Genomic DNA, 27986 nt, shown 5'->3' with positions numbered 1-27986 from the left:
GAAAACATAAGAATATTACAAACTCAAAATTCTTCAGAGAATAAGCTGTGATAGAACATTTACACATTCAGGTTTTTTTTTCTAATTCATTTAAAGCAATAAGCCTTTGAAATAGTCCTGGTTATGGTTAGAAAACTAGCCAATAAGTTGAGACAGAGGCATAAAATCTCCATAAAAATGTTTTATTCCTTCTCAGTGGAGACTGCATTTGAAAAGAGGATTTATTGTGAGCTTTCCAACAAAAGAAACTCCAAAAAAACAGCAATCCTCCTAAGTAATAGAGACACTGAGTTATCCTGTTTCAGGGCAGAAGACAGCTATCAAATCCATCTCCTTGCCCTACTGCAATACAGAGAAGTTAAAGTTTTCATCAAGAGGCTAAAGAAAATATGTCAAGAAATGCTACTTTGAAGCAGATGTCCAAGGACCAATGTTCTCTCCTGCCTCTCATCAGTCTTCATCCTCATCTTTCATTTTCTTCTTTTTCTTCTTCTTTTTTTCTGTATTCTGCAAACAAACAAATGTTGCTATGAATAAAGCAGAATGGAGAAGCAAAGCAACACATGTAGCTAGGCAACAGAGCTCACACTCAAAGCAGTGCAGCAGTTGCCATACCCAGCAAAACACAATCCAAAAGACATTCCCTTCCTCTATTGATAAATGCACTGAATATTTACAGCACGGTTGGGCCAGTGGGCAAGGGAAGCTGTGCCATCTGCCATGCTGCTGGCAGCTCAGCACTGCAGTGAGCCCAATCAAGGGGAGAAAATAAAACCTCATGTTAAGAGCAGGGCTTCAAAACTGCACAAATAGTCTGATCTGATCTGACTTTGGTGTTGCCAGAAGTCATCAAATGACACTTCATTATTTCAGCATGCACAGTTCCACCTCCCTGGAAGTCCTAAACACTAGACAGATGGCCTGTGGATTCGTACCAAGGGATACTGCCCACCAGAAAACATGCAGAAAGAGAGACGACGGAAGCAGGGAGCAAGCAGAGGAAAAGGGGATAAAAAACACTCCTGGTACACGGAGGCATTACACTCACAAATTTCCCAGACCTTACTTGGTAATACAAGTGTTTTTTGACATTACAGGGATGATATAAATGATATAAAGTTACTAGAGTAAAACTGTATACCATGGGTTTTACAGATAAGAATATTCCCCTCCCCCAATATGTTTTGGACCTAATCCATAAAGGATCAATATCTGTGCAGTTCTGCCGCACCTCAACTGTGGGGCTGGTGGGGAGCTCCTCACTCAGTACCACCTCTTCTTCAGCTTCTTTTTCCTTATCCTTTTTCTTTTTCTTCTTTTTGACAGGTTCACCGTCTTTCACAGTTATGTCTTCAGTATCATAGAAGGAAAAAAAAGGATAAGACAAATTGTCAGTTAAGGGTGTAAAAGGCAAAAGGAAAAGCTTTCTGTGAGATGTGGGAGGATGAAATGATGATAGTAAGAACGTTTGGCAAATATTTTCACCAGCAGTGAATATTTTCACAGGAGCAGTGGAAGAACTCAAACCCAGATGAGAAATGAGTTCAGTCAGCAGTAGCTTTTTGTTTGCAAATAATATCTTGACATTCAAAGTTTCCTAACCAGCAGGCTGGTTTTCTTTACCATTTAGACTGACAAACACAAAGACCTCTTTATGCTGAGCTAGCATAAAAACATTTAATGCAAAACCAGAAACTTTCCTGTCCTGGACAATAGGAACTGAATTGTTTATACAAAACTGGGAGAAATGTTAACCCCAGGAAAGATTCATTAGTGTCTTCTTATATTTCTTTTTCAGAACCATTCATCAACACCTGTCCTATCTAGTCACAGCATAATTTACCACTCATTTTCTAGAATACACATCACAGGTTTAGGAATCTCTAACTAAAGAAACCAAGCAGAAATCATTACCAAGCTGACAGCCTATCCAGTAGCCAGTCTGCTACTGGAATGTACCCAAGTTAAATTTATTTGCACAACTAAGTCAGTGCTGGATACCAAGGTTCTCGGTAGATAGTAGTCATGAGTAAGTTCATAATATAGCCACCAGTGTCCTTCAGTAGCTACAAGACTGGGATGCTGAAATTGGTGCTGTTTGTGGTTTGTACAGTTGTTACTGCAGGTGTAACTCAAGAAATAAAATTTTCTTAATTTTCTCTCCCCCCAAAAAATCCATTTCATTCTGAAGCACTCACAAAAAGAACCGAAACAGAACCAACGCAATGATAAAACGACCCCAAACACACAATCTCCTAACATTTTGATTGTACTGTCACAACTTTAGTTCTTCAAGGCAGCAGGATTACATGAGTCAAAAAAACACACTTCAATCTTTGCCTCTAACATAAACTTCGGACAAAAAAATTGGCTTCAGAGTAAAAAATTCCTAGACATGTCTATAAGAAAATATAGCCAGCTAACACATGCAGTTTTCTGATATTAAAAAATGCCAGAAGCAAAACAGTAAAGGATTCCAGATAAAGAAACTAGTAAACATAATTCTGCTATATATATCATTCTCAGTGAACAGTGTGCAAGCATAAGGCTTTCAGAACATGTGTAAAAATAAGTACCCTCACTTCACTATGTATGACAAGGGGAAATAAACAAGTAGCTGAAAAATAGGCACAGACTATATTAAACCCATACAGTACAACAGGAGCACATGCATCATATTTTGCTCCACCACACATTTTCACTCATCTGAATTGCTACACTGTGCATTTTCAAGCATAATGTTGGGTGGTTACCTTAGAAAAAATAACTTCTTGTTACTACCCTACATGTCATCAAGTCTGACACAATAGGCAGTGGAACCTGTCACTGCAATTGACAGCTGCAGATGATGCACTGTGCACTCCCAGGCACTGTCACTTCTCACAGCTGGCAGCAGATGTCTTCCTGAAGATGTCAGTCACTGCTTTCTAGCAAAACTCATCACAAAACCTCACATATTTGTACCTAACCTAGGCAGAATGAGGATAAAGGCTCAGGGGTGCTGGTCTTTTCCCTCTGGGTGCAATAAAGTCATTCAAGCCCAGTGAGGTTTCTTTGTGATATACAGCAGCTGACAATAAAGCCAACAGCTCTTGCATAACAGCACCTGGAAGAGCAGTTTGATTGATGGATCTTTACACTGCCACTAGTACTTCCACTCACCCATTTTCCATCAGTTTTTTCTAACCTTTTACACACCAGCCTGGTGCACCCTCCTTCTTCCACACAATGCTCTGCATATATAGAATCCTCACACTGCCTATCAATAAAGATGCAATGTCTTGACGTTGCTGTCATTTAAGGCTGTGTGTCTTGCAGGGTTCACTCCATTAACTGAAGATATTTTTCAAGAGAGATCTTTCCAAGTGACTAGCTGCTACTATTTTGATACTTAAATGCAAGCTGAGTACTTCACTGGGGGCCCTACCACAGTTAATTCTAATGCCCAAGTATCAAAATAAAATGCTGAAGTTGATATGAAGAATCTGGGAAAAAGTAGGAGCCATGAACCACACATTTAAAGGATGCTTTATCTTTTCAAAGAGAAAAGCAACACATTTGAATCCTGTCCTTCAGGTTTTGGGAAGTTCAAAAAACAAGCAAGTAGCACAGATTTCAGCAGTCCACAAGTATTCTGAATACTGTCTACTGCTCAAATAATTCTTGGTAGCTCAAGGATACCTGCTAAGCTCCACTCAGTCCCAAAACCAGGAGGTATCAATGCTCAGTAAAACAAGTGAAGCAAACACAAGCGAGTTTGTGAATAAAAGTGTGAACTTGCTGAATAAGGTATCTATGAACAGAAATATCCTCCTCATGCTGTAAGAGACCAGGCTGGAAATGAATGCAATAATTCACCTGTGAGGAGCTCATACATGTGAGATGTTCAACACTTGCTTTCATAATGCAAGGGAAGCCCAAGGGAACAATTCTGAGACTATAGTAAGGGAAGATAGTTAAAAAGAGTATCAGAAGCTGTAAGAACACCCACATTCTCTAAAATGCAAACAGGCCAAGTTCAAGCTTCCAAAGTATTCCTGTGTCCTTGTCTCACTGTAAGTACAAGAGAACAAGCTGTAGCACAGATCTCAGCTTTACAGCACAAAGGATTAAGTGTAACTTCAATGTTCAGCTAAGTTCAGACTCCTACAAGTTGCTCCATCCATGTACATAGACACAATGAACCAACAGGCACCTGGAAAGATCACATCTCAACATCAGCTGAGCATGAAGAGGTAGAGAACCATCACAACTACGCTCTGATACGCTAGAGTTCTGCAGTACTGAGAAGGGTAGAATAAAAACAGTGACAGGCCTCACCTCCTGTAAGCAAGGGTACTTGACAAGAACTGGGAGTAGTTGATGCCCAGATCTGACTTGGGGTCTCACAGAAGTGACTTAAAAGTAATTTTCCTTTTTTTCGCCTGCTAAGTTACCCACTGGGTACTCCACTATTATAGCAAGCATTAGAGGTGCTGAAGTGCACATTAGAAAACGTTCTCTCGTCTCTATAAAGTGACCCATAATGGAAAATCAGATTACCTCAAAGTTTTAGTCCAAAACCCTTCACATGGTAAATTATCAGAGAAGGAAAGAACAACTGTGGCCATAAATCAGTTTTAGCTTTCAAGAGAATAGCAGTTGTTCACGTGTTATGTAAATTCAGTCACTTCAAATTCTGACATTCAATGTCTGTATGTTGAAACATGCCAGAAAACAATTCTATTCAGAATAAACCAGTATTCTTTAAAGCAAATTGGGCAAGTCCTGGTTTCCCAGAGAAGTGGTTTTTTTGTCTTCAAGATACTGAGGCCCACTAAATACAAACCTGCTAAGCAAGAAATTCTACAATAAGAACATAAGTAGGTTTTTAAAAATGTTCTGATACGTTTAGAACTGTTTAAAAGCAGACATTTAAAGTAAACTGACTCCAGTCTGGTATCAGCCCATAGAGGATTATTACTGTCTTTTAAATACATTGCCATGACCAAGGAGAATATCCGGGTATTGTGAATGTTAAGCATCACTGCATGATGCACACAGTGACATGCCAGCAACACAGATGCAGCAACTAACCTTTCATCTCTGCTTTGAACTTCTTGGCTTTCACAGCAACCTCTGTGTTTTGTTCTTCCACTTCCTGAATTTTACGTTTCTTTGAAACAGTAGGAAGCGTAGAGTCACCAGATGGGTCAAATATTTTTACTTCGCTGTTAATGAAGAAAAGTCAGTTTAAGTTACAAAAAGAAAAGCTAGCCTCCAGGTGAGATCTGCAGTTGAACAGAAACTTTCCAACATATCCTGCCAAGAATATTCACAAATCCATCTTGCTCAACTAACAAAGCATCTAAGGGTAGGGAGATCCTTTATCCAATATATGGGTGGTTCATCAATAACCATGGCTCCAGAAGTTAGTTTACAATACACAACTGTCTGACCTGAACAGAAGATTACCACTTAAGTAAGAGTTTGGTTATGGTTTGTATCTGTTCAAGGCTCTATGGAGCACTTATTTTACCCCTTACATTGACCTCTCTGCTGCTAAAAGTCTTTCCAGCATGGCTGGATGGTCACAACCACACAGCCCCCCACAATTTATAAGTCTACATAAGCACATCCTAAGGGTCATGTATACACACAGGATTAAGAGTAGTTTTACTTCTGTTTTTTCTGCACTACCTCTCCACCATTACATTCACAGGGCACAATTCACAAGGCAGGGTAATGCTATAGCTCATCTCCTTATCACTCTTATCAGTGACTCGACATGGCATTAAAATTCCTAATCTGTGCCTGAAAACTGACTCCTCTGAAATACTGCGTGCTCTTTTGTTCTGTTTCAAACTCCTCAACAGGCTGCACAGAACCACTCAGAAACCCAGTGCTCTTTAGCTGGTGTTTTTCAGTGGTAATTCAGCCACCTAATAGCACTGAAGCAACTTTTTTCTTATTCATTCAGAACAGAATTCCTACTAAAGGAGAAAGGATTTTTAAAACAATAAGCCTAAACTATTCTACTTCAGCCACATACTGAGCATCCAAACTTCCTTCAAGTACCAATCTGAAGTAGGTACCTTGCACGGGTTAAAAAACAACTGAGGCTACTGACTAAGCTAGGAAGTATGGAGTAATGCTAGCAGACAGTATCATCAACTCATCTTCTAAGCATCAGCAGTTACTCTTATGGGTATTAACACTGCATATTGCTTCACAGAAATTGATTGTGCAGAGTCTTTTTCAAATAGTGGACTCTGCTTCAGTTAACCCCAGGCAAGAGCTTACTGGCTTCCTTGCCATTGTGAAAATACTCCTGCCAATAATAAATAAATAGGCAAATAAATATGCTAAAGGTAGGTAACACACTCTCACATCTTTTTTTGGAAAGCATCCTGAAATGCTTCACTTGAATCTCATCTCAAAAAAAGTACCTTGCAATCAACTTCAGAAAAATTATGTGAATTGAGCTAACTCAAACAGATTCAGATTCTTCACAATCTCCTTGAAACACTAGCTTAGCCCTTTAAACAATCCTTTATGCAGCAATACTGCCATTTTTGTACTACAGGGACAATCTGACAGACACAGAGTTAGCTTCCCTTTTAAGCAGCCAGACTAAGCGAAGCAGACAGGAACCATCTTCAGTCTCTCCCCCAAGCCTAGACACGCTTGCAAAGCATGTCTAACAGTAGAAACATGTCCTGGCAAGAATTCATGACAACTCATTTCAGGAGCTCAAAAACCACTATATGTTGTCTCCTCAACGCCCTCCTCCCTAAGCTACTGCCTCCTTACACGCCCTGATGATTCATTTACTGACACAGTCTTTGCAAAAGTTGCTCCAGAAATCACAGCCATCGCTACGCTGTGAAATGCCTGGCATATGGAAACAGGTAGGCTTGAGAAAAGATGTTTGAGGACTGCAGATGGATGCAGCAGTGCTATTTTTTACCTCACTGAACCTGCATCCAGCCCTGTTTTTGCAGACCACTTGCCCTCTCTACACCAAAGCTTCAGCAAAATAAGCAGGTCAAGCAAGCAATAAGCCTGCAACCAAATTAAGCAGAAACCCCAGATGTCACAGCTCAGACTAATAATAACCTGCTCAAATCCTTAAACATTCAGCTGTCCCAGTTGCAATTTACATCATCACTTCAGGCACCAGAAACTGCTCTAACAGTGTCCAGAGTACAGACTTTATCCATGGTTTAAGATATCTATTAGTTATTACATAGCAGACCTAGACAAGGAGATGAAGCTTTGCTCAAATCAAATGTTGGAGCTTTTAATTTTCTAAGAGTGAGACGACTCAGTAGGTCTCTTGGACAGCTTCCACGTCAAAGAGATTCATTCAAACTCTGATTTTCTCAGAATTAATTTATTCAGACTCACATTAAATAGAGCTGCTACACATTAACCTCCCAAACTATTTGGCTTTTTGGGTGGCTGCTGATAGCATCTAAATACACTTGTTATCTGACCATGTCAGTAATTTACTATTAGAACATCAGGACCGGACTGCTTCTCCAGTTCAACGGCTTTACCACAACTGTAAAATGTGGGAAAATGGAAATTCCCACTAGCAATGGGACTTGTCATCAGTGTTTAAAAGCACTGAAAATGTTTTCTAGCTCTTAAGTCAATTCAGCCCATAACCAAAAGACTTCTCAGAAATAAAAACATGGGAGAGTTATTTCTATTCAGCCAAGCTGAAAGGAAAAACTATTCACCTCTTGTGTTGATACTTGTCTGTCCTGGCCAATGCTTTTCCAGTGCCACTTATTCTTCTTAACTACAAGAGAAATTTACAAGTGAAAAACAAATTACTCATAATGAAAACAATTCACAACACCAGTTCTACAGCTCCTGAAAGGAAAAAAACATATGGCAAGATAGACATATTACCGATCATGCTCTTATGTAGCTGTATTAAGTCTTACACCTGGGAGAAGAACAGTGACAAGGAGGTAATAGTGAGGTGGGAAAGGCATATGCCTTTGTAATACTGCTCTTCAAAAGCTCAATTCAATTAAAAGGCATCTAGTACTGGATCAAATGTACCACAGTCACATGACATAGGTCATCACATCACACCTTTAAATTCCTAAGACTAGTTCAAATTTGTGCACTTTCTTCTTTTGCAAGGATAACTGCATGTGAAGGCATGTATCACCCTATGGCTTTATGCCAGGCAATCTTAAAGTCACAATACAGGCCCCAAACTGTATTTTATTTAAATTTGTACTTGTCAGATGATTAGTCTGTGTTTTGGTATTAGAATGTCTCCTTGCCTTTGTTTGAATGACAGGTATCACCTCTCATGAAATGCTCAAGGAGAAGCAGGCAGGCTTTTCTGGATTTTTCTTCTTTGTTCCACTGATGTCAGTACTACAGAATTAGTAACAGATCTTCACACTTGGAAGGCTGAAACTAATCATCACTTACAAGATCACATGCAGCAGGCTTGTCATCTAAAAACGGAAAGTGCACCCTATGTTCTCCCAGCATCCTGTGCAGATACCAACAGATGGAACAGCACATATAGAGAGGCAGGATATGCATTAGGTGATGGGAGGGCAATGCAGCAATTTGCAGAATAACATCTTGCTTTAGCTACAGAGAAAGTTCCTTAAGATTAAGCATCACCAGCACTCAGATTTTGCATAATCATGATGGAAAATGTGAGGGAAGGACCAAACCCAATGCACTTTCTCTTAAGATGAAGAGATGGAAGCTATGAAATATTAAGTACATCATTGCAATTAATAGAGCTGTACTAGAATGTAAAGGTATGATCTTGCCTGACATACAAACAAATGGGTGCAGCCAGCTTACAAACTCTCCTGTTCCAGACAAGGCTGGGAGAAACTACATAACAAGAGGGATACCACATCACACAATTGTGTGAAGTGAAAAGATTCAGAAAGCAGTGCATCAGAAGATCACAGCATAAGCAGGAATGCCAGCTTCATGCAGCCTTCTGCTAGACTTACTCCTCTCTCTTCCAAAAGCCTCATTCTCGTCTCTACTTTTAGTCTGTTCTCAGCTCCCATTTCGGCACTGGTATTCTCTCCAAGGGCATCATAACGAATAGTCAAGGCAGTCTTGGCTGCCAGCATTCGGGAAATCTGGAAAAGCCAAAAAGAATATTAAATGCTAAGACTTAACACAAGGCAATGATTCACTCTGATCTGGAAATCATACCCCCAAACAAAAGAACAAAGTAACCATTTACTAGCAGTGTGTAGTCCAAAAAACAATTAGCACATGATTCTTTCAACATTGAAATATTGTTAACGTAACATCTTTTTTTCTTGATAAATATAGGGAAACATTTGAGACAGCAAGTTAGTTAGACATTTCCCTCTCTACCTCAACCTTCAGATCAGGTTAGTTTGAGGTGCAATTGCTGACTGGATAGCTTTCTCCACAACTCAAACACATATTCATCCACCTGCACTATAATAGACTAAGCTCTTCAAAAGTAAGCCACATAAGTTACTAGATTTAGCATAAGAACAAGAGTCTGACTTTCAAGCAAGACTAAAGTCCGTAACACTACAGGATAGTTTACTATCATGTAGAAAAAAGTAGTAACACACCCCTTGAGAATGCCAATGTTACATCCTTACTCAGCAGAAATGCATCTGTTATTACTCAGATGTATTGAATGGACAATCCCACTCACTTCTTTCAACAGGAAAGAATGATATCCTGTGGGATGTGGGATTAGGGAACAGTGGCATGTTCCACATGAAGCAATACAGTAAAGCAAGCCATGGAAAGAGCTTCATTGGGACACTCATGCCATCTCATCAACAGATATTCACAATCTGGAAAAAGCCAAGCTGGTAAACAATTTTGCACTCACCTTTCCTTTATTTTTGGTATTGGTTTGTCCTACTAAGGAAGCATGATAGATAAGGCCAAATTTAGGTGTGTCTCGTTTGGTCTTCAGTGCTCTGAAAAGTGCCTTCTCAGCACCCAGTAACTGAACTGTTGAAGCAGGATGTTTTGCCAGATTCAAGAGGGAACCTAGAAAGAGGTGACACATCAACAATAATTTGTCATAAGAGCAGCTGGAAAAGCAGGAGGCTAGATTCCCACACTATTCAAAAGGAGAAAGCTCAGAGACCATTTATTTATGACAGCTGCTTCACATTCACTTCCTAAAGTAAGTGATTTCAGTCTTTCATGCTCCAATTAACTGTCTTGGTTTGATTTCGGCACCTGGAAAGAAGGCTAGCTTGATGAAACATATTCCACTGGAGTAATGCCTACTCCTGACAAAATCTGTCAACAAGTACATGTCAAAGAACTGCTGAACAGATAATTGAAATAGACTGGCTCCAGGTAGCAGTCGTGACTATAAAACCCTAATGCTAGTTTGTCAGCATTTTACCCCAGAAGTGACTGGTCTATCAGCAGGAGGCTCAGTGTCTCAGAAGAGGTAGTGACTTAAGTTGCCCTCATATTCCAAAAAGAACTCGGGCCAATTGAGAACTTCATCATCACAGACTACTACCAAACTCCTGCTGGTATTCTCACATTCCTCAAGAGCTATCTGCCCCCTGTGCTTTACCACAAGATGTTTATATCAGGGCCTTGCATAACATTCTTCACTGACCAGCTCCTCAGAGAAAACCTCTGACGAGGTCATCCAAACTTTGTTTATGCTCATCAGTGTAACTCACCTGCATGAGCAATAAGCCTTGCTCCAACCAGTTCACCCACCATGACGGTAAGATTAGGAGCAATGGCCATCATTCTGTTCTTCAGGTAGTCGTACAGCTGTGTCCGATACTCCGAGATTTCAATCACCTGGCACAGACAGAGCCTGGTTATAAGAGTCAGTATTATCCAACTGACAAATACTAAGAGCTAAATATATTGAAATGAGGAAGTGCCAAGAATTCCAATGAGGTAGACTAACAAAATGCAGACAGACAGAGTTCTAGAAAGCTTTACAGAGGGCATATTCCCAGAACAGAGATCCATCCATGAGACCTGTATTGCTTATTCCCTTATGGAACTTACCTCAGCAAAGCTCCTGATAAAGCAGCTGACAGTATGCCAAAGACAGCGAAGCAGAACAAAAATACTTAGCACAGTCATTTTCTTTAGGACAAAACCGTGGAACATTCAGTTTTCATATAAATCTTTGCCACTATTCTCTTGAAATGAGATAAATGCTCTTGTTCCATACAAATACACACAATTAGAACAGACATAAAAAAGCAGCCCAGTCTAGACCAAGAACAGGAACTCCTAACCCTGCCACTCCCTGGTAAAGTCACAAAGGGATCCAGCTGGCACCAATTAATTCAGAAGAAGCTCACAAAAAATCCAGATAAAAGCAGGACAGGGCTTCTAATTCTTTTGAGAGCTCAGTGCTCCACTTTTAATACAGAGTTTATCATCTGGCTTCAAAAGTGACAAATTAAGAAGAGGCTATACTGTATCACTATCTCAAAGACTTAAAAGCACAATGATGCCAAAATTCTCCCCAAAAGCAAGACTGACACTTTCACAAGACTTTGTACAGACATCAGTCTGAGATGGCTCAGATGAGGTAGTGACTGTGCACCCTCATGTCTGACATCAGAAATGCAACAATATAGGAATCATCACTGCCATCACAACTCTATTAGCAATGCCTTAGGAAAACCTCTCCTTGGCAGAAGAGGCTCTGATACAGCTCAAGTAGAGAGCCTGTTACTTTTCATCCATATGTACATACCTGATCACAGAGATGGATGATGTTGTTTATATCTTCTTCTGATACTTCTGTCCCCATGGAAATCTCAGCAGCAGCCTTCACATCCTCTTCAATCTCCTCTGGTAGGATGTCAGAAATATCAGAGGAGGCAAAATTGCTTCTATCTCCTGTGGGGGACAGATGAAAGCATGTTTGTGGTGGCGCCGAGATGGACTAGTAAAACAGGCACAGAAACAGATGAAGATAAAAGGCCAAAATAACAACAAGTGAAGTCTGTCATCATCCTATTCCAAACTTCCAAAATACATGTCCATGTCCTGACTTTAATTACACTAGCTGAGAATGGTTGGAAATATTACATTTGAAACCAGGAAAAAAGCCCTTATTGTGTAACACTGCGTACTTCACCTTTTCAGTAGCTGCTTGCTGCAAAGTTTTCAGTCATAATATTACAAAGGATGAATTCCAGAAAGCAAGTAGTCATTTACCACTAACCAAACCTCTGCAATTCTTCCCACAATTGGGGAAAAAAAGCTCCCTTAAAATCACAAGTCCCTTCATAGACTGATCAATAATAAAAAAATAAATAACCAATACAAAAACACATGCCTAAGAGGTGAGGCAAGTGTCCAACATATTATAGGAGCCATTCTTTCTGCTTTTATGAATAACTGTAGCAGTTGTTTCCAAGAACACTCGCAAAAATGCAGCAATTCTCTTCACACCAACAGTTTTTGGCAGCTAATTTCCAAACTGGTCTGCTAACTAATTGTAATTCTAAGGAGAAATTCTGGTGGTCCATGAGGAACTGACTGGTGATGAGGTATTAGCTTTCTCTTAAACTTCAAAATGATAAATTGCATCAAAAAACATATGCAAGCATACATTACTATTTATTCTGCTGGCCCTGCTGCGAATGCAGGATTGTATATGGGGTCATGACTAGCCAGATGAGAGAGTTGCTGGTCTCCAAATCAGTGCCATTAATGAATTGCACACTAACATGCACTGTTCTCCAAGCTCACACCTCCACATTACTCACCAACTTTCTGCACACATTTACAGTACGCCAGGTTATCTGTGATGATTTTGCCCAGTTCTGGAAAGTGCCAACCATACCATTCCCTACAGCGCATGATGTAGTTATTCAGTTCTTTGTCCAAGTCATCAAGAAGTGCTAAGATAAAGAAGAATGGACTCTAAAAACAGTAATCTAAATGTGGAAAACTCTCAAATCAACAAATTTAAATAGTGTGAAGGAAGATAAATCGTAAAAGGAGTATTCCTATCCCACAAAGACTGGAATGAAATGTAAGCTGCAGTACACTACAAGTGTTTACTTTTCAGAGAATTGCATATTCCCAGGCACAATATTATACAAATATTACAATTCCCATGAGCATGGCCTAAAACTTTTATCACTTGGACTGTCTTGGACAGATTCTCTTAACAGTTGCAAAGTACATTCCCCTGGAAGAGAAGCAGCAGTAACTCTTCCTCTCAGCCAAAGTGCTACACATAAGACTGATGTGAAATTTATCCATGTAATAGACTTTAAGGAAAAATGTTTTAATGATGAGAAACAGATCTGGTATTCAATTACTTAACTTCAAAGACTGTATTAAGCCCTTCAGTTTCCTTTATAAGTATACTCAACACAAATCCAACAGGCTCAGCATTTCCAGATATGGCCAATAACATCCACAGCATATATTGCTACACAGCCCTGGGGCTGAAATATTTCCTGCAACACAATACCAACATTCCCATCTGTTGTCTCAGTGGTAGTGACGAAGGAACTGAATTAAATCACTAATTTCATCTTAACTATGTTTCATCATTGACAACAGTCTGGGAAGTGATACCCTAAACAGGATTCCTCACCACTGCTTCACAGTAAGCATGACAATTATGATGTGGATGTCTTCAAGGAAAAATGCAAAATGGATGTTCCTAGCTACATTTATAGTTTCAGCCTGTTTTCCATTAAGAAAGCAAGAAGATAAAACATAGCATTATACACTGCAGTGGGTTTTACCAGCCTAACACAAGACTATTTCTACATTGCCCTCTATGCAAAACAACACCAAAATGAAGGGTCAGAAAATCCTTTCCTATTTGGCACAGTCTCCCAACACTACCAGAAGAGAGGCACGTTGGGAAGTGAAATCCTCAGAAGGCTGAGCTAACTCTGTCTGTATTTCAGTAGAACTATATGCTAAGGGCAAGTGGACACCAGTTTAACATCATAAAAAAGAAAATCTATTAAGAAAACACATTTTATGCCTGACAACCAACACCAATGCCCAATTTATTGAAACATGCCAAGAGGAATTTTACAGCAATACTTTTCTGTAACCAATGTAAAGAAGTAAGCTATCCTAAATAAAGTTCGTTAATAATTTTATTTCCAAATATACTTACAAATTGCCTGGATAATCATGGTATCTACTTTGTCTGGGCTGAATTTCAGCTTGTATCGGGATAGGCTGAAGAGACAGAAACAGTTTCATCAGTGTCCTGATACTCTGCTACAAAGTATGTCCCACCTGCTCCTGTTTTACACATGAATACAGCTGTCCATACATTCGTTCAGATCAACTCAGTTTTATGACATTGGCTGTGCTCAGTTGTGGCCAGAAGACACTCTGACAGAAATTTCACAACAGCTCCGAGACGTGTACATGCACAAACCCTGTGACCACAGTAAAAGGGAAAGTTAAGGCTATCTGTATCACGTGCAGAAGACTGAACAAGTGCTGTAGCAGGAAATTGGCTTTTAGTTTTTTTTTGCATGGCTCCCCACAAAAAGTATTTGTCAACAGCACTTCCAGTTCTTCAGTAGCTGGAGAACTATGCCTACTCAGCAGCAAGTATCAGCAATACTAATGTGAAGCAACAGAAGAAACTTCCTGGAATAGATTCTCACTGTCTGAGAAAGCCCACTACCATCTGGCTTTAATGTATATTTTAAATTTCTCAGTATGCTACAGTAAAAGGTATTTTATATCAATGAGGACTTGTATCTTCAAAGTCCTTCTTCAACATTAATGCCCATTTTCTAGGCAAATGTACATCTATTTTCAAGGAATTAGCTAGAGTAAAGCAGTTGTCAAACTTGCCAATGGCTGACAGATAAGACAAGTATATGTCAGAATATGGATTAAAAGTTACTTAGGAATGACTGCTTGATTCCATGCTGGTCCAGCAACTTTGCATTAAAACTACTGCTCCAGTAAACCTAAAAGGAGGTGATAGCAAGGTGGGAAGACAACTCTGTTTTTAACATTTACATTACATATTACTTGCAGAAGCATTTATTCTTGCATAAGTCAGAAAATCATGGTCTTCACCTTGTGTCTCAGTGGTGTGGAGTTTTAAATGACCCATTTGACTGCTAGGGACATTTCAAACCAAATTCTAAAGTACATAACATGCAAAGAAAAATCAACAAACTTCAACTTCGTAAGATGAAGCCTTTACCTAAAAGGCCTCTGCAAACTGTAAAGCCCTTCTTTTGCAGATCAAGATTCCAGATACAAATTTGTCTTGACTTACAGAGTATAAGACCATGTCACATACTCAGAGAAACTACAAGTAACAAAGCATAGCTAAGGACACAGGAGTGAGGCAGACACGGGATGAAATAGAGTAGTTGTAGGAACTCACCTGTGTGCCAGACCCAAACACATGGCTGCCATCTCTCGAGAAGGGAGGCCTGTAATAAGCCCTTCAATCTGTGAGCGAATCCCTCTCATCAGCTCTGTAACCATTGGGCTGTGTATACAACTCAAATTCAGTTTGTCCTACAAGATGGAAATCAGTGGTTCAAAACCAAGCATGAAAATGACATTCCTCTAAAGCCCTTCTTCCAGTAGCTTTATCTCATTACACCTGGTTTTCCCATTGTATTCTTGTGATCACATAACAGTTTGTCATCTTCCTTGTTCATGGTAGTGACACATCCAGCTCCCCACACAGTAACAATGCCAGTTTGAATAGGAGATTTATAATTAATGCTCTGCTATATAGTTTCTCTGGAACTGAAGATTCATGACTTTGCTGTTTACTAGAAATAGTTTGTCCAGAGAGAGAGAAAATTTAGAGGTAGAGGGTTGGGGGCTTCGGGTCTTTTTCAGAGAATAAAACTAAATAATTAGTTCATAGTCCTTGGTATTTTTCATTCGAACACTTAATACTCCTAATTTTGCAGCCTACATCAGTCTCCTATGACTGCATGAGGAAGCAGTCAGAAAAAAAAATCTCTCAAACAGGGAGCAATCAGACACAGCATATGAACAAGAACATGGTATTTGACACCTAGGAGGCACTGGAGAAAGCAGTTCACCTCTACCATATTCCTTCCTTCCTTTGGTAGGCAAGGACTGAACCAACTACTTGTAGACTGAGGAAGGCAGAACAATGCACACTCCCAATAAGACAGTAAGTCATGACCCCACTATTGTTGCATCTGTTAGTGAGGTGTAAGTGTGTCTGCCTGGCTGTTTTTTTATTTAGGTGTCCCACACATATAACCCTTCCCTTTTTCTTCATGGGATCATTAGGAAATTTTTTTTTAATCTGTTGGACTTCTAATAAATATTTAAGAGCTAAATAAAGCAAATCTGAACATTTCAGTGCACTTTTACTGCATTATTCACTTCTGTATGCAAGACATCTCCCCAGTATACATGCAGTACACAGGTATCTTCCACACTGCAAACACAGTATTGGCAGTACAATCCATTGCTAATAACTGCAAAATCTCTAGAAACTGACTCTCAGCAGTTCAACAACGTAAAAGGAAGAATGGCAAAATCAGTTGTCACCTTTATGACACCTCCAAGTTTGGCATCTGCTACAGCCAACTGTTCATGGGCATCTTTTGCCACTATCTTCTTGAGAATTTTCTTCAGATTCTTGCTGAGCTTGCCTTCTACAAGAGCTGTGGATGCTGTGTAAAATGAAAAGACCAAAGATACAGTTTCTTTACCCTCCTAAAACCTGTAAAAATAGTACTCCTAACTTGGTATTTTTAACTGCCCACAGTAGTTCTAGTCTGAGCTGCAATACAACTTCCCTATGCAGTGGCTCAAAACAAAACTGAAGGAAATTATATACTTGATGCACTGGAGGTCTAAATCAAAAACTCTTTTCCCAATTGCCTCTCCTTTCTCCACGTGGTTTCAGTTCTATTTCTGTCAATTTTCTTTAAGGATCTCTACAAACAGTATGTCACATGCTTTATATATACAACTAACATTTCAAAAGGCAAGGTTATATGGGAATATTTTGTCTATCATTTAATTAACCAACCATTTTCCAGGTCCCTTAGTCAGCAATCATGATACCCCGAACTCAGTAATGGCTTATTTGCATTCTCTGATAATGACAATGTACTACTTAAAGCCCAACAAAGAACGATGCCAAACACACTGATTGGGTAGTCAGACATGAACTCTTTTAATATAACGCATAGACTGAAGAACCTTAAAAGGACATCCTTCATTCTCAAGTATTAATAGATCTGTAAAAGCTTTACAGTCCCACACAACATATTTTAAGTAGGTACTTAGAACAACTCTCTTTGTGGGTCAGCTCTGCGCTCCACTAAACTTCTGTGACTGATGCAGCAACTTCATCACAGCAGAGTAGAAGCTAGTCATTTTTTATTTACAGAACCTTAATAATAAGGGTAAAAATCTAAGTCCTGCGCTGAACTTCCTCTCCAGAAGTTCTCTGACCCTCTTGAGCTGAGGAGCCCAGAACTGGACACAATACTCCAGATGAGGCCTCACTAGGGGAGAGTAGAGGGGGAGAAGAATCTCTCTTGACCTGCTGGCCACATTCTTCTTGATACATCCCAGGATGCCATTGGCCCTGGCCACGAGAGCACATTGCTGGCTCACATTTAGTTTATTATCAATAAGGACTCCCAGGTCTCTCTCTGCAAAGCTGCTCTTCAGTAGTTCAACCCCCATGTATGATGGTAGTGTCTCCCTTTATCTCCTTGGCCTGCTTTATAAGCTAACCCTTCATCAGAATATGAAGACCCATTCTTTAGTCATAAATGTGATCTGTAACATGCACTTACCAATGCCATGCGGCACATTCAGCAGTAAGTCACACCATTTCTGAATGATTAGCTAGAACTTTTATAATTTCTGTTCAAACTACTCCACAGGATCAAGCATTTTAACTGTTGAATTGGTAAAAGTTATTGAATATAAGGGTTTCCATTTTGTTTAAACTCCTGAATTTAATTTAAGGGGAATACAGACATGTTTTTAGGCTTAAAAACACAGGCATAACATGCACCCATAAAAGAAGGACAGTTGTAATAAAACATATATTCTAATACCTGTTGTCTCAGTGGTAGTGACGAAATGTTCACTCAAATCACTTATATTCAGCTTCAACAAGAATCCATCATTGACAACAGGCTACACATATCAGTTAAAACCTTTCAAGACTGTGCTCATCAGTGAGTTGCTTGGGAAATAGCATGATAGAAAAAAACTAGACTTCTTTAGATCTCTGCTGAACTAGAGGTTAGATGGATGACCTCAAAAACAACAAAAACAGATGATTTAGAAAAAATTCTAACTTAAAAACTAGGTGAAGCAGCAGAGCAGAGACAGATGTCAGTAACATGTGAGCTACTGCATGGCAAAAATTTACTTTTTTCCAATAAGAATTAATGTGAACCCACTTACCAGCCAGGGCTTCTGTTGTGTCCTGAAATTTTTCGAAGTGTTTCAGCTTTACTCTATGGAAGAAAAATGCAACTGTGTAAACAAATGTACATAAACCAGATGCTAGAGTCATTTAACGTTTTTTCCCCCTGCATCTGCTATTATAGTTCCCTATTCTTTCTAAGACTGCAAAAGGGTAGAGATCAATACCCAAATCCTCGAAAAGGAGGAAAAGCACTAAACTTCCTGATTAAGTTTGAGCCTGATGTAACTTTTCAGCCAAGTCCCATGAACTTTATTTAAAACAAAGAGAAGGAATTTTGCTTCAGTATTTCTAGGACCCACAAAAACAGAAAACCTAAGCCCACTTTTTGTTTTCTAGTTCATATTCAAATACAGAAATTATCCACCTAAATTTCAACACTGTACCCCAATTCACTAAGTGTCACTGCTGACTGATGATAGCATCTTCCCACTCATCTCCAAAAGGGAACCTTCAGCCTCTGTGGAAAGCATAGCCTACACAGTTCAGATTTAACATGCTTTTCAACCAAATGCCTCTTCAAAGGCTTCAAAAATGAACTGATCCATTGCCTGTGAATTCTCAAGTCCTCCCTTCTAATTAGGTATTAGAATACAAGTTCCGAACTGAGTTTAAAACAAACAACAGAAAATTCCTCTATGCCCTAACTGCTGACCAGAGCCAAATACACCAACCATGCTGTAACCATGCTGTGTCAGATCCTTAGGCCCAGCTACCCTCTCCCCCTCACACAGCATGTGGTGTTGATATCTAGAGTTACAGTGAAGAAGCTATCTCAATCCAGTAAATTCCTTGTCAGGGACAGGCATTTGACTAATCCAGTTCTGATTAAATACTGCTCTTTGAGAGTCAAGTATCTGCAAAGGAAGCAAGGACAAAGATAAAACTGAACACTTGAGTTAAGCACTCATAGAGCCCCACAGAAGCTCCAGGCTTATAGTGATGCCTTTTCAGAAAGGCAGGGGAGAGAGAAATTGATTTGGTCAGAGTAGAGATCCATTGAGAGTCACATCCTGTCTAGCAAGTGGCCAAGATCATGTTTCCAAGACAAGACAAACAACACCACAAACAGGCCAATGCGAGATACTCTGGCCTCTCCTCTACATACTGTTAGAGCAAGATCAATCCAGATCACATGGCATAGTTTGTTCAGAGGTATACATTATAACCAAAACTGGTCAGAAATCACCCAATAAAAATACCTTAGACTTGGAAAGAATCCACCATTGTCCCCTGCTTTAGGGCAAATTACTAGAAAGGACAGCTTGGCTTGTGGACACTACAATCCCTGTTCAGCTATGCAGTGGTGCTAACACTCAGTGATGCTGTGAGCAACAACATTAACTCTCAATTCACGGTGAATAAACTAATTTTTTGTTAGAATTTCCTGGGAGCACAAAAACCTGTCACTTCAGCCAGTTCCAGCATTACAAGCTTGGATGTTCTTGTCAAAGCACCCAGATCTCCTTAAAACACTTCTCAATGTTTTGCTTCGATGACATACAGTAATGACTTCTGCAGCTTAATTACACTGCAAACAAAACCAAGTTATTTCTTTCATGGGGGATATTCCATTTTAAGTTTCTCTGAGTATCAAACTTCACGCTATTACCGTTCACAGCTTTTAGGTTTTACAATACTGAAAAATAAAAATCAATACTTCTTTCTGAATCTCAGATGTACATAACTACAGGCCTCATGTCCTCCCAAAAGCCAAGCTGCTATCCTCACATAAAGCTGCTTACATTTTGTTTGCTTTTTCAGGAGTTTCAAATTCTTTCCATAAGCTGTCAACTTCTTGGAGCTTTTTCTCATTCAGAACCTGTAGAAGAAAAAAACAACCAAAAAACCACCATATTTAAAGTACTTTTGAAAAACTCTCAATCCTGCATTCAGCAGAGAAGGCCTGAAGCAGATTTACAGTGTATGCAGCCACTGGCAAGCAACACTGATCAAGTAAACTCAATTCTGGTCTTCTTTTCTTTCAATTTTGGTCTTTCTGTTTCATTCAGTTTCTTTAGTTCATTTTCATCATTCTCTCAGGAGCTTTATCTTCATATACTTAAAATATGACAGTGTTTTTACTTTCAACTGAATTACAGAAGCAGTTCAATATTGATCAGGACCTTCAGAACCTGCACATTAAAAGCAAAACCATCTCCTTATTTATCAAAACTGAGCTTGGTCTGTCTCCTCTACAGGACTCACTCACAGTATCAGTGACCCAAAACCAGACCTGCCACTACCTTTGGAAAATACAAACATGTCTGGGACACCTAACAGGAAATAGTGATCCCACAAAGTTAGTTTCATTCACCTAAGGTATCCCAAGGAAAGAAGAGAACATTGCTATAAAGAAGATTTTTCATCACAGCTTGGTAATCGACTGAACCAATAATTACTTCAGGGGCAGCAACATCTTAAAATCCCATTGCTGTACAAAAGGGATTCCCCTCGGTTTTTAAACAGCACAAGACCAACAATTACACCCTACCTGCATTTCACAAAACTCAGTGTACTACCAATTCCTAAAAAAGTGCTCAGGGGAGCAGTTTGGTTAAGATCTTTGCAACACTGTGTTCCTTACTTCACTCAAAAATCTTGTGGGTTTGTTCCCACAATGCAGATACAACACAACTGCAGCTTCACTTGGTGCAGGGTGGAAATCATTCTTGGGAATATGAGATTTTGCTCCCTTGCAGATTTTTAAATCTTAGTCGAAGAATGTAAGTCTTTTTTAAACTCAATCAGCAGCTGAGCAAATAAACATAGTAACTAATTTCCCACAGGACTCTGAGGCACAAAAAAACCTTTGAGCAACTCTTTCTTTCCTGGGCTTGATGACTCATTTCTCCAATTCATCTTTCCTACCTGAGTTTAAAGAATTTTCTCACTCTAAATATAGACATGGGTGAATAGAGAAAAATAAAGACATGGAAAGTGCTAAATCAAGGTGGTCAGCATCTAGAAATTACATGCCTATTTTGTGTCCTACCAGATAGTAAGAGTCATTGGAAAAAAGCTTTCCAAGGTCTAGAACATGGCTGTGAACCCACTTGGCCTTACTATTTAGTTTATTTGCTCTTCTGACAGGAGTAGCACCTACAAGGGAATACCTGAGAATGACACAACTTGCAAAGGACAACAGCTATTGATCACCAAGGCATAAAAGCAGAGCACAGTTCTGCTGGCAGCCTGGTCCAGTGGAAGATGTCCCTGCCTATGGAAGGGAGGGTGGACTCAGATCATCCTTTAAGATCTCTTCCAACCCAAACCATTCTATGATTCTATGACATCTGTAGGTACTGTTGAAAAGGGGAGTAGGTGACCATGACTTTCTCCTAAAATTCAGAAGCACAAATTCCATCCAACCCTCAATTAACTAAAAAAACCTCAAAAAACCCCAAACAAATAACTCAAATATTCCCTAAATCCTCCCTACCCCAAAACAAACCACATCAGGCACAATCTTTAGTGATTGCTTTAAAAAGAAAAAAAAACCAAACAAAACAAAACCACAACTCTGCAGAGAATGTTTTGATAAAGAATGGACATACAAGTGCAACAATAACACAAGCATGCTGCTGAACAGCTACCATGTCTAGGAAAGGAAAGCTATGCCATTGACTGCCTTGCCCTGCAAATGTGCACTGTGGCAGGGGCTCAACATATCTGGTCTTGGCAGATGCAAATAGAATCAGCATGGAAAAATCAAAGCTTGTCTCAAAACATATTTTATTAAAATACTATCTCTGATCAGTTCCAGCAAACAGCTTCTACCCAGGCCAGCCACCATTTGAAATCCAGAGTAGGTGTCCAGCAGTGTACCTCAGAACACTGCTCCCGGGGAACCTGGTGCCCTCTAGCTGCTCCACACACATCACAGCCAGACCCCACGCCTCGGCTGGTGACACCCACAGCACTGCTGCAGCACTTCTGCAGAGCTTCTTCATTTCTCATCTTAGCCTCTTCTCCTACTTTGGTTTATATCTACCCTGCTTTTAGAAATTAAAATATGAGTTATTTTCAGCACCTCCCAGCTCCTATGAAAGGGTAGAATACCTTATCTCACTGCACAAGAGGTTTGAGTCTACTCATGGGGTAACTTTGGGTTTCTTTAGCAACTTGGAAGGTGCAAGATACTAGCCAGGATGAACATCTAGTGAGCAAAACCTGTGGGTAGATTGCTCTAGGTGTTAATTCCCCGAGTACAAGTTCTAGGGGCTGGATGTGTGTATGGAAGTGTGAAGCTATCCGCTTTTAGAAATACTTCTGCCTTCTCCCTGAGGCTTAAGTCTTGAAATCCCCCTTGCCTGAATTGCACAACTGTACTCCAATGAAGAGGAAAAGTTTCAGGGCAGATGAAATAAACAGAGCGTTCTGTAGAGAACCAAAGGTGTAGTCCTTCAGCAGGTTAGGGCAAAAGAAACCACCACCATACTCTCTCTACACCTGCACTTGTGTTCACACAAGCTAAACTCAGAAAAGAAAGACTAAGCTAGGAGCAAAAATACCAGTGTTACGATTATACACTATGAACAAGCTGGTAGAACTGTATAGGCAAAAACATTGGAACAAGAGAACAGGCCAGAAGCAAGCATGGCACTGCAGCAGCTCTAGTTTAGATTTGTTCAAATCACTATGAAACTGCAGCCTTTGAGCCACCTCATTAAGAGGCTGGCAGAGCCCTGGAAAGCAGTCTGTTCTTCCCAGCTTACCTTCTCAGCTGAGCAAAGGAAGTCAGGCCACACATCGAATACAGAGGCATGATCACCCTGCCAATCTGCTCAACCTACCTATGAGCCCCACTTCTGGAAACACACTCAGGTCAAGGCACCTTGCACGTCCATTTGGGAACGCGGCTGCCTGTCTCCCATGTGCCTTTTCCTGCATCCAAAAGATTTTGCTAAAACATAAGCCACGAGGATGTACCTCGGAAGGAAAAGTGGTCAACATGCCCAAACCCGTGTGCCATCAGAGATCAAAAATGGTCGTGGCTACAGGCATGGTAGGGTCACCAAGGAAGCTTGCCTACGTCTCTCCCGGCGCTTTCAGACTTCAGCTACAGTTGCTTCCCCGGGCCTCCAGCCCGAGACCTCCCTCACGACACGACCTCTCTGCTCCCGCGGGCCAGAGGCGCCGCTCAGAGAACCTCCCGATGAGCCGTCCGGTGCGGAACAACACGTTCCTCGTCCGCGTTCGTCCCCGCAAAGCCGGAGCGCTTCTCTCCGCCCCTCACTTGTACCTGACCACAGGACAGCAGCCGGGGGGCGTCCGTGCTGAGGCCTCCCCGGGCCGCGGCCGAGCTAGAGACACCGCACTCCACCTTCCCTCCCCTCCCCATCGCACCTTGAAGATGGCGTAACCGGCCGCCGTCTCGAACAACACCAACATGTCGGTGGCGGCGGCAGAGCCGAAGACACGTGCGCCAACGGACGGGATCTCCCCGACCCCGGACAAGCACGCGGGCACCGGAAGAGGAAGTGGCGACGCCGGAAGAGCAAGCATTGGAAGGACCTTCCTCGCGCGCTCTCAAGAGCCACGTGGCGGGCCAGGGTGGCGGCGGCAGTGCCCGTGCGCGGTGTTGGAGGTGCTGCGGGCGGGCGGGCGAGCGACAGCGCCCCACCGTGTCCTGTTGAGTAGCTTCCGAGCTTCTTGATGTAAAAACCCTTGAACCTGTGTGTAAGCGTTCAGACGCTGCCCTCAGCGTGGGAGCCCGCTCGTGTCAGTGCCAGCCTGGCTGCTAGGGCAGGCGCCTGCCACAGCCCTTGACGATTAGTGCTTACTCGGGAGCAGCAGGCCCTGCCGAGCACCTCTTGGGACGCAGATGGTGGTGTGGGCAGCCATTGTGACTAGAAACGGGTCTGTGTTTGAGCACTCAAGTGTACATATTAGCAGGTTTTGTTTCCCAAGTGGGTCCTGGAGATAATTTGGCTAGTGGCCCCAGGCAGCACTGTGGTGCTGTGGGTGGCCCACCTGCAGTGCTGGGGTTCTGCTGGTGCTCCCAGTCTTCTCCACACACTGGAGTAGATCCCTGTTTTCTATTTTCGCTCTCCCTCCTTGGACTTGTTTCCAAAACCTTGTCTGTCTATCTTCATCCAGATACAACTCTTGTTTGAAAAGGATTTGTTGTGACCAGATGCAGTTGTGTGCATTAAAAAGGCTTGCTGCTCTGATAGAGAAGTGTCAGACTAAGTGCATTTAAAACAAATGTTACAATTTAAAACAAATGTTTTCCTGTTCTGCTGCAGTGTCCCCAGGGTACAGGCATCACTGGGGGAAGGCAGAGGCCACAGGCCTTTTTCTTCTGGCAGAGTTCTTCTGGCCCAAAGGATGGGAGGCTCCAAGCAGCACTTGGGCTTGAACAATATCAGACATTCATTACTGTGTTTTAATGCAACCATCTGTATGAGTCAGCATGCTTGCTTCTCCTGTAAGGAGTACCCTAGAAAGCCAATAGATGAAGAAATCTGTCATTCTTTTTTGTTGTTGTTGTTGTTAAATACTTTGTGATTTAGATAATTTAACCTTTTTTTTTAAAGTCACTCAACTGGTTATATTGCAAATAAGTATTTTTAAGTAGAATTTCCATGTTCTCCCTGGTTTTAAAGTACTGATTCTGGTGCTGCTGGCTCAGAGGGATTATTGCCATTGTGAAGAGCAAATGTAAGAGGAAACGTTACTTAGTTGTCTAACTACAACACTGTATTCACCCTGTTTGCCAGTAATAACCACTTGCAAGCAAATACAATGGTGTGAGGAGATTACAGATTGTTCTTAGCTTACAGTCTGTTTTTGTAGGAAATTTGGTTTTGATAGAATGAAGAGGAACGTGTACAGGTAGATCTTGAAGACCCCCAAGGAAGGAGGCTCCACACCCTCCCTGGACAGCCTGTGCCAGGGCTCCCTCACCTGAACAGTGAAATAGTTTTTTCTTATGTTTAAATGGAACTTTTTGTGTTCCAGTTTTGTCCCATTACCCCTTGTCCTGTTGCTAGTTCCAACAGAAAAAAGGGATGTCCCAACCTCCCGACATCCAGTATTTAGATATTTGTAAATATTAATGAGATCCTGATCTAGGTGAACCTGCTTCTGCAGAGGGGTTGGACTAGATGGTCTCTAAAGGTCCCTTCCTACCCCTACCATTCTATGAAGAGGCTTCACACAGACTACGTGGACCAATAGTTTTCAGAAAACCACTAACAACTCTTGTCCCCTAAACCACATGCAGCTTTGGGGAAGGTAGCTGCAATTTGAAGGAACAAAGACGAACCTTCTGGACTTCAGATGGTTGAGATAGTTGCAGATGGGGGGAAATTTGAGAAGTTATAAAACACCTGAGAATGAAGTGAAGTTGGGGTAAGGAACTTTGGTGGTGTTTACAGCAGTAAGGGTGACTTTGGGTTTTGTGGGAAGAAGCTGGGGTGGTATGTTTAGCCTTTTAAAAACAGTATTACTTTTGTTATGTTTTAATTTTAAATATGCTCTGTGTTGTGTTTAGACTGTCAAAGAAGAAAAGCAGGGATTTTGCTGATGTACCTCTGTAGTTCTCGTGGGCTGGACAGAGACTAGGTTTCTGGAAGCTGTACAAATGTAGGTGGTATCTTGAAGAGCTAAAGCTTCCACAATCATTTTGAGAGTAAAGAGAGATTATGTTATTTTCAATGTGTGTGTGCAGCAAAGCACATTTCCTTATTATGCCTTTATTGCTATGTATAGGGACAGGTAACTGCATTCTGTTTCATGTGAATATTAGCTTTTATTACAAGATCACATAGAAAAATTGGCAAAATGAAGAATTGAGCTCAGATTTTGTGCCAGTATCTGAGACTTGAGCCTTATAGCAATAAGGCTACTCTTTCTGCTCTTAAACATCCCTGCAGTTTTAGGACAGAGTATTCATCATTTTCTGTTCTGTTAGCATCATGTGTTGATGTGAAGCCCTGATTAGCTTATTTAGGTGCTTTGTGTAGTGTTATTAAGCTCATAATGAGCTCTTACTGTGAGCTTGGCATAGTATGAGCATATTTGGCTTTCCTGCTTACTAGGCCTTGCCTAAGAAAGATCATCTTAATTCTGTAGCTCAGTATAGCATCTGTTTTCTTTCTCTTCATTTTTCTTCTCCCTTGTTAATTCTGAATAACTTTAACAGTTATGATTAAAGCTAATTTCCATTAATCTAGATACTGTATAGTTTCACTGGCTAGTGAAAGTGCATCCCTGGGTGTAGCTGTATTTGCTAGTGAAGTGCAGTAGTACAAGCAGAGAGTGAAGCTGCTTTGGTCTTTGGTGTTATTATGAAGGAATGTGGCAGTCAGAGCATTACAGACTATGTTGATGGATGGGCTTTGCCCAGAGAGATTTCTTATGTTCCCCCGACTGGTAAAAGTTAAAAACCTATTTAGTAGCATGCTGATCAGTTTCCTGGGTATGTTGATCTGTTTGTTTTACAATAATGTTATTTTATGCTTCTCACAATTTTACTGGCCATTTGCAGGGGGGTTGGACTAGGTATCTCTGAAAGTCCCTTCCAGTCCCCACCATTCTATGATTCTATGAAGAGGATTGGTGACACTTTTTTTCTGTAGTACCCAGTGATAGGACTAGGGGTAATGGACAAATGCAGGAACACAGGAAGTTCACTTAAATATAAGAAAACCTTCTTTACAGTGGAGGTGAGGGAGCCCTGGCACAGGCTGCCCAAGGAGATTGTGGAGTCTCCTTCTCTGGAGGTTTTGAAAAACTGCCTGGATGTGTTCCTGTGTGACCTGATCTAGGTGGACCTGCTTTGGCAGGGGGGTTGGATTAGATGATCTTTAGAGGTCCCTTCCAACCCCTACCATTCTGTGATTTAGAGTTTACTCCAGCAGTGATGCCATTCAAGGAGTTGCCTTGTAGAGCGAAGTTAGTACTACATGCTGCAGTTTGCAGTCCAAATTGAGTCTTGTAAGGTGTTGGTGTTGCTTCTTGTGTAAACCTCAAAATAGCTGTGTTGTGCAGATGTAAAACATCAGAATGAATGCAGTGTCACCAGCATCTGTGTAAATGCAGCTGTTTTGGTGCAAATTTGCTTACTCCATTGCTTAATCCATTTGCTCAATCTATTGCATGGCTGCAATGATAAAAAAAGTAAACTGTGCATAAACAGAAAAGTGAGTTTTGCTGCTAAACATATAGACATTTAAGTAAAAACCGTAGCAAGTCTTTACAGGTAGGCCCAATGAGTGAGATTTGCTTTAAAATCTGCATTTGTTGGAACGGTGATGTGACCTGGCCCAGCTCCTCTAAGGCTGAACAAGACAGCCATGTAGACCCATCCTTTCAGTCGTTAGACTGCCTACAACTAGCAGAGTTTATGAAAGCCGCTATTTTTTTCTCTCGAGGGGACACTATTAGGTACCTTTCTGCAGCTGCGTCTTTGGAGGCTGCTTGCGCTCGCAGCCGCCAGGCCTGGCCTCTGGGCCAGACCCTGCCGCGGCTTGGCTGCCTAGCTCCGCCTCTGCGCGGGGACGAGTCGGAACGGGTAAGCCCA

The 27986-nt window shown here is 41.0% G+C and overlaps 1 protein-coding gene and 4 non-coding genes across 5 annotated transcripts; all 5 read right to left on the bottom strand.

The window, feature by feature from the left end:
- Window positions 1–166: 166 nt before the first annotated feature.
- Window positions 167–24247, bottom strand: NOP58 (NOP58 ribonucleoprotein). The gene is made up of 15 exons (XM_062002274.1): window positions 23804–24247; window positions 20200–20276; window positions 18433–18485; window positions 16546–16670; window positions 15386–15522; window positions 14141–14205; window positions 12759–12893; window positions 11738–11883; window positions 10692–10818; window positions 9869–10032; window positions 8991–9125; window positions 7728–7789; window positions 5077–5210; window positions 1232–1350; window positions 167–507 (listed from the first exon to the last, which is right to left on the bottom strand). Exons 1-15 carry the CDS (start codon window positions 23960–23962, stop codon window positions 451–453), a joined length of 1695 nt encoding a protein of 564 aa, XP_061858258.1. The 5' UTR covers window positions 23963–24247; the 3' UTR covers window positions 167–450.
- On the bottom strand, window positions 10434–10519 carry LOC133626155 (small nucleolar RNA SNORD11). Its single transcript, XR_009819329.1, has one exon. It is a non-coding gene; the product is annotated as a small nucleolar RNA SNORD11 (small nucleolar RNA).
- Window positions 11554–11636, bottom strand: LOC133626151 (small nucleolar RNA SNORD11B). Its single transcript, XR_009819325.1, has one exon. It is a non-coding gene; the product is annotated as a small nucleolar RNA SNORD11B (small nucleolar RNA).
- LOC133626154 (small nucleolar RNA SNORD70) lies at window positions 13483–13570 on the bottom strand. The gene has a single exon (XR_009819328.1). It is a non-coding gene; the product is annotated as a small nucleolar RNA SNORD70 (small nucleolar RNA).
- On the bottom strand, window positions 18074–18162 carry LOC133626153 (small nucleolar RNA SNORD70). Its single transcript, XR_009819327.1, has one exon. It is a non-coding gene; the product is annotated as a small nucleolar RNA SNORD70 (small nucleolar RNA).
- Window positions 24248–27986: the final 3739 nt, after the last annotated feature.

Source organism: Colius striatus, chromosome 9 (genome assembly GCF_028858725.1).
Source record: "Colius striatus isolate bColStr4 chromosome 9, bColStr4.1.hap1, whole genome shotgun sequence".
In the NCBI taxonomy this organism is placed as follows: Eukaryota; Metazoa; Chordata; class Aves; order Coliiformes; family Coliidae; genus Colius; species Colius striatus.
The sequence above is the reverse complement of the archived record's forward strand: the minus strand, read 5'-3'. Positions and strand labels throughout refer to the sequence as shown.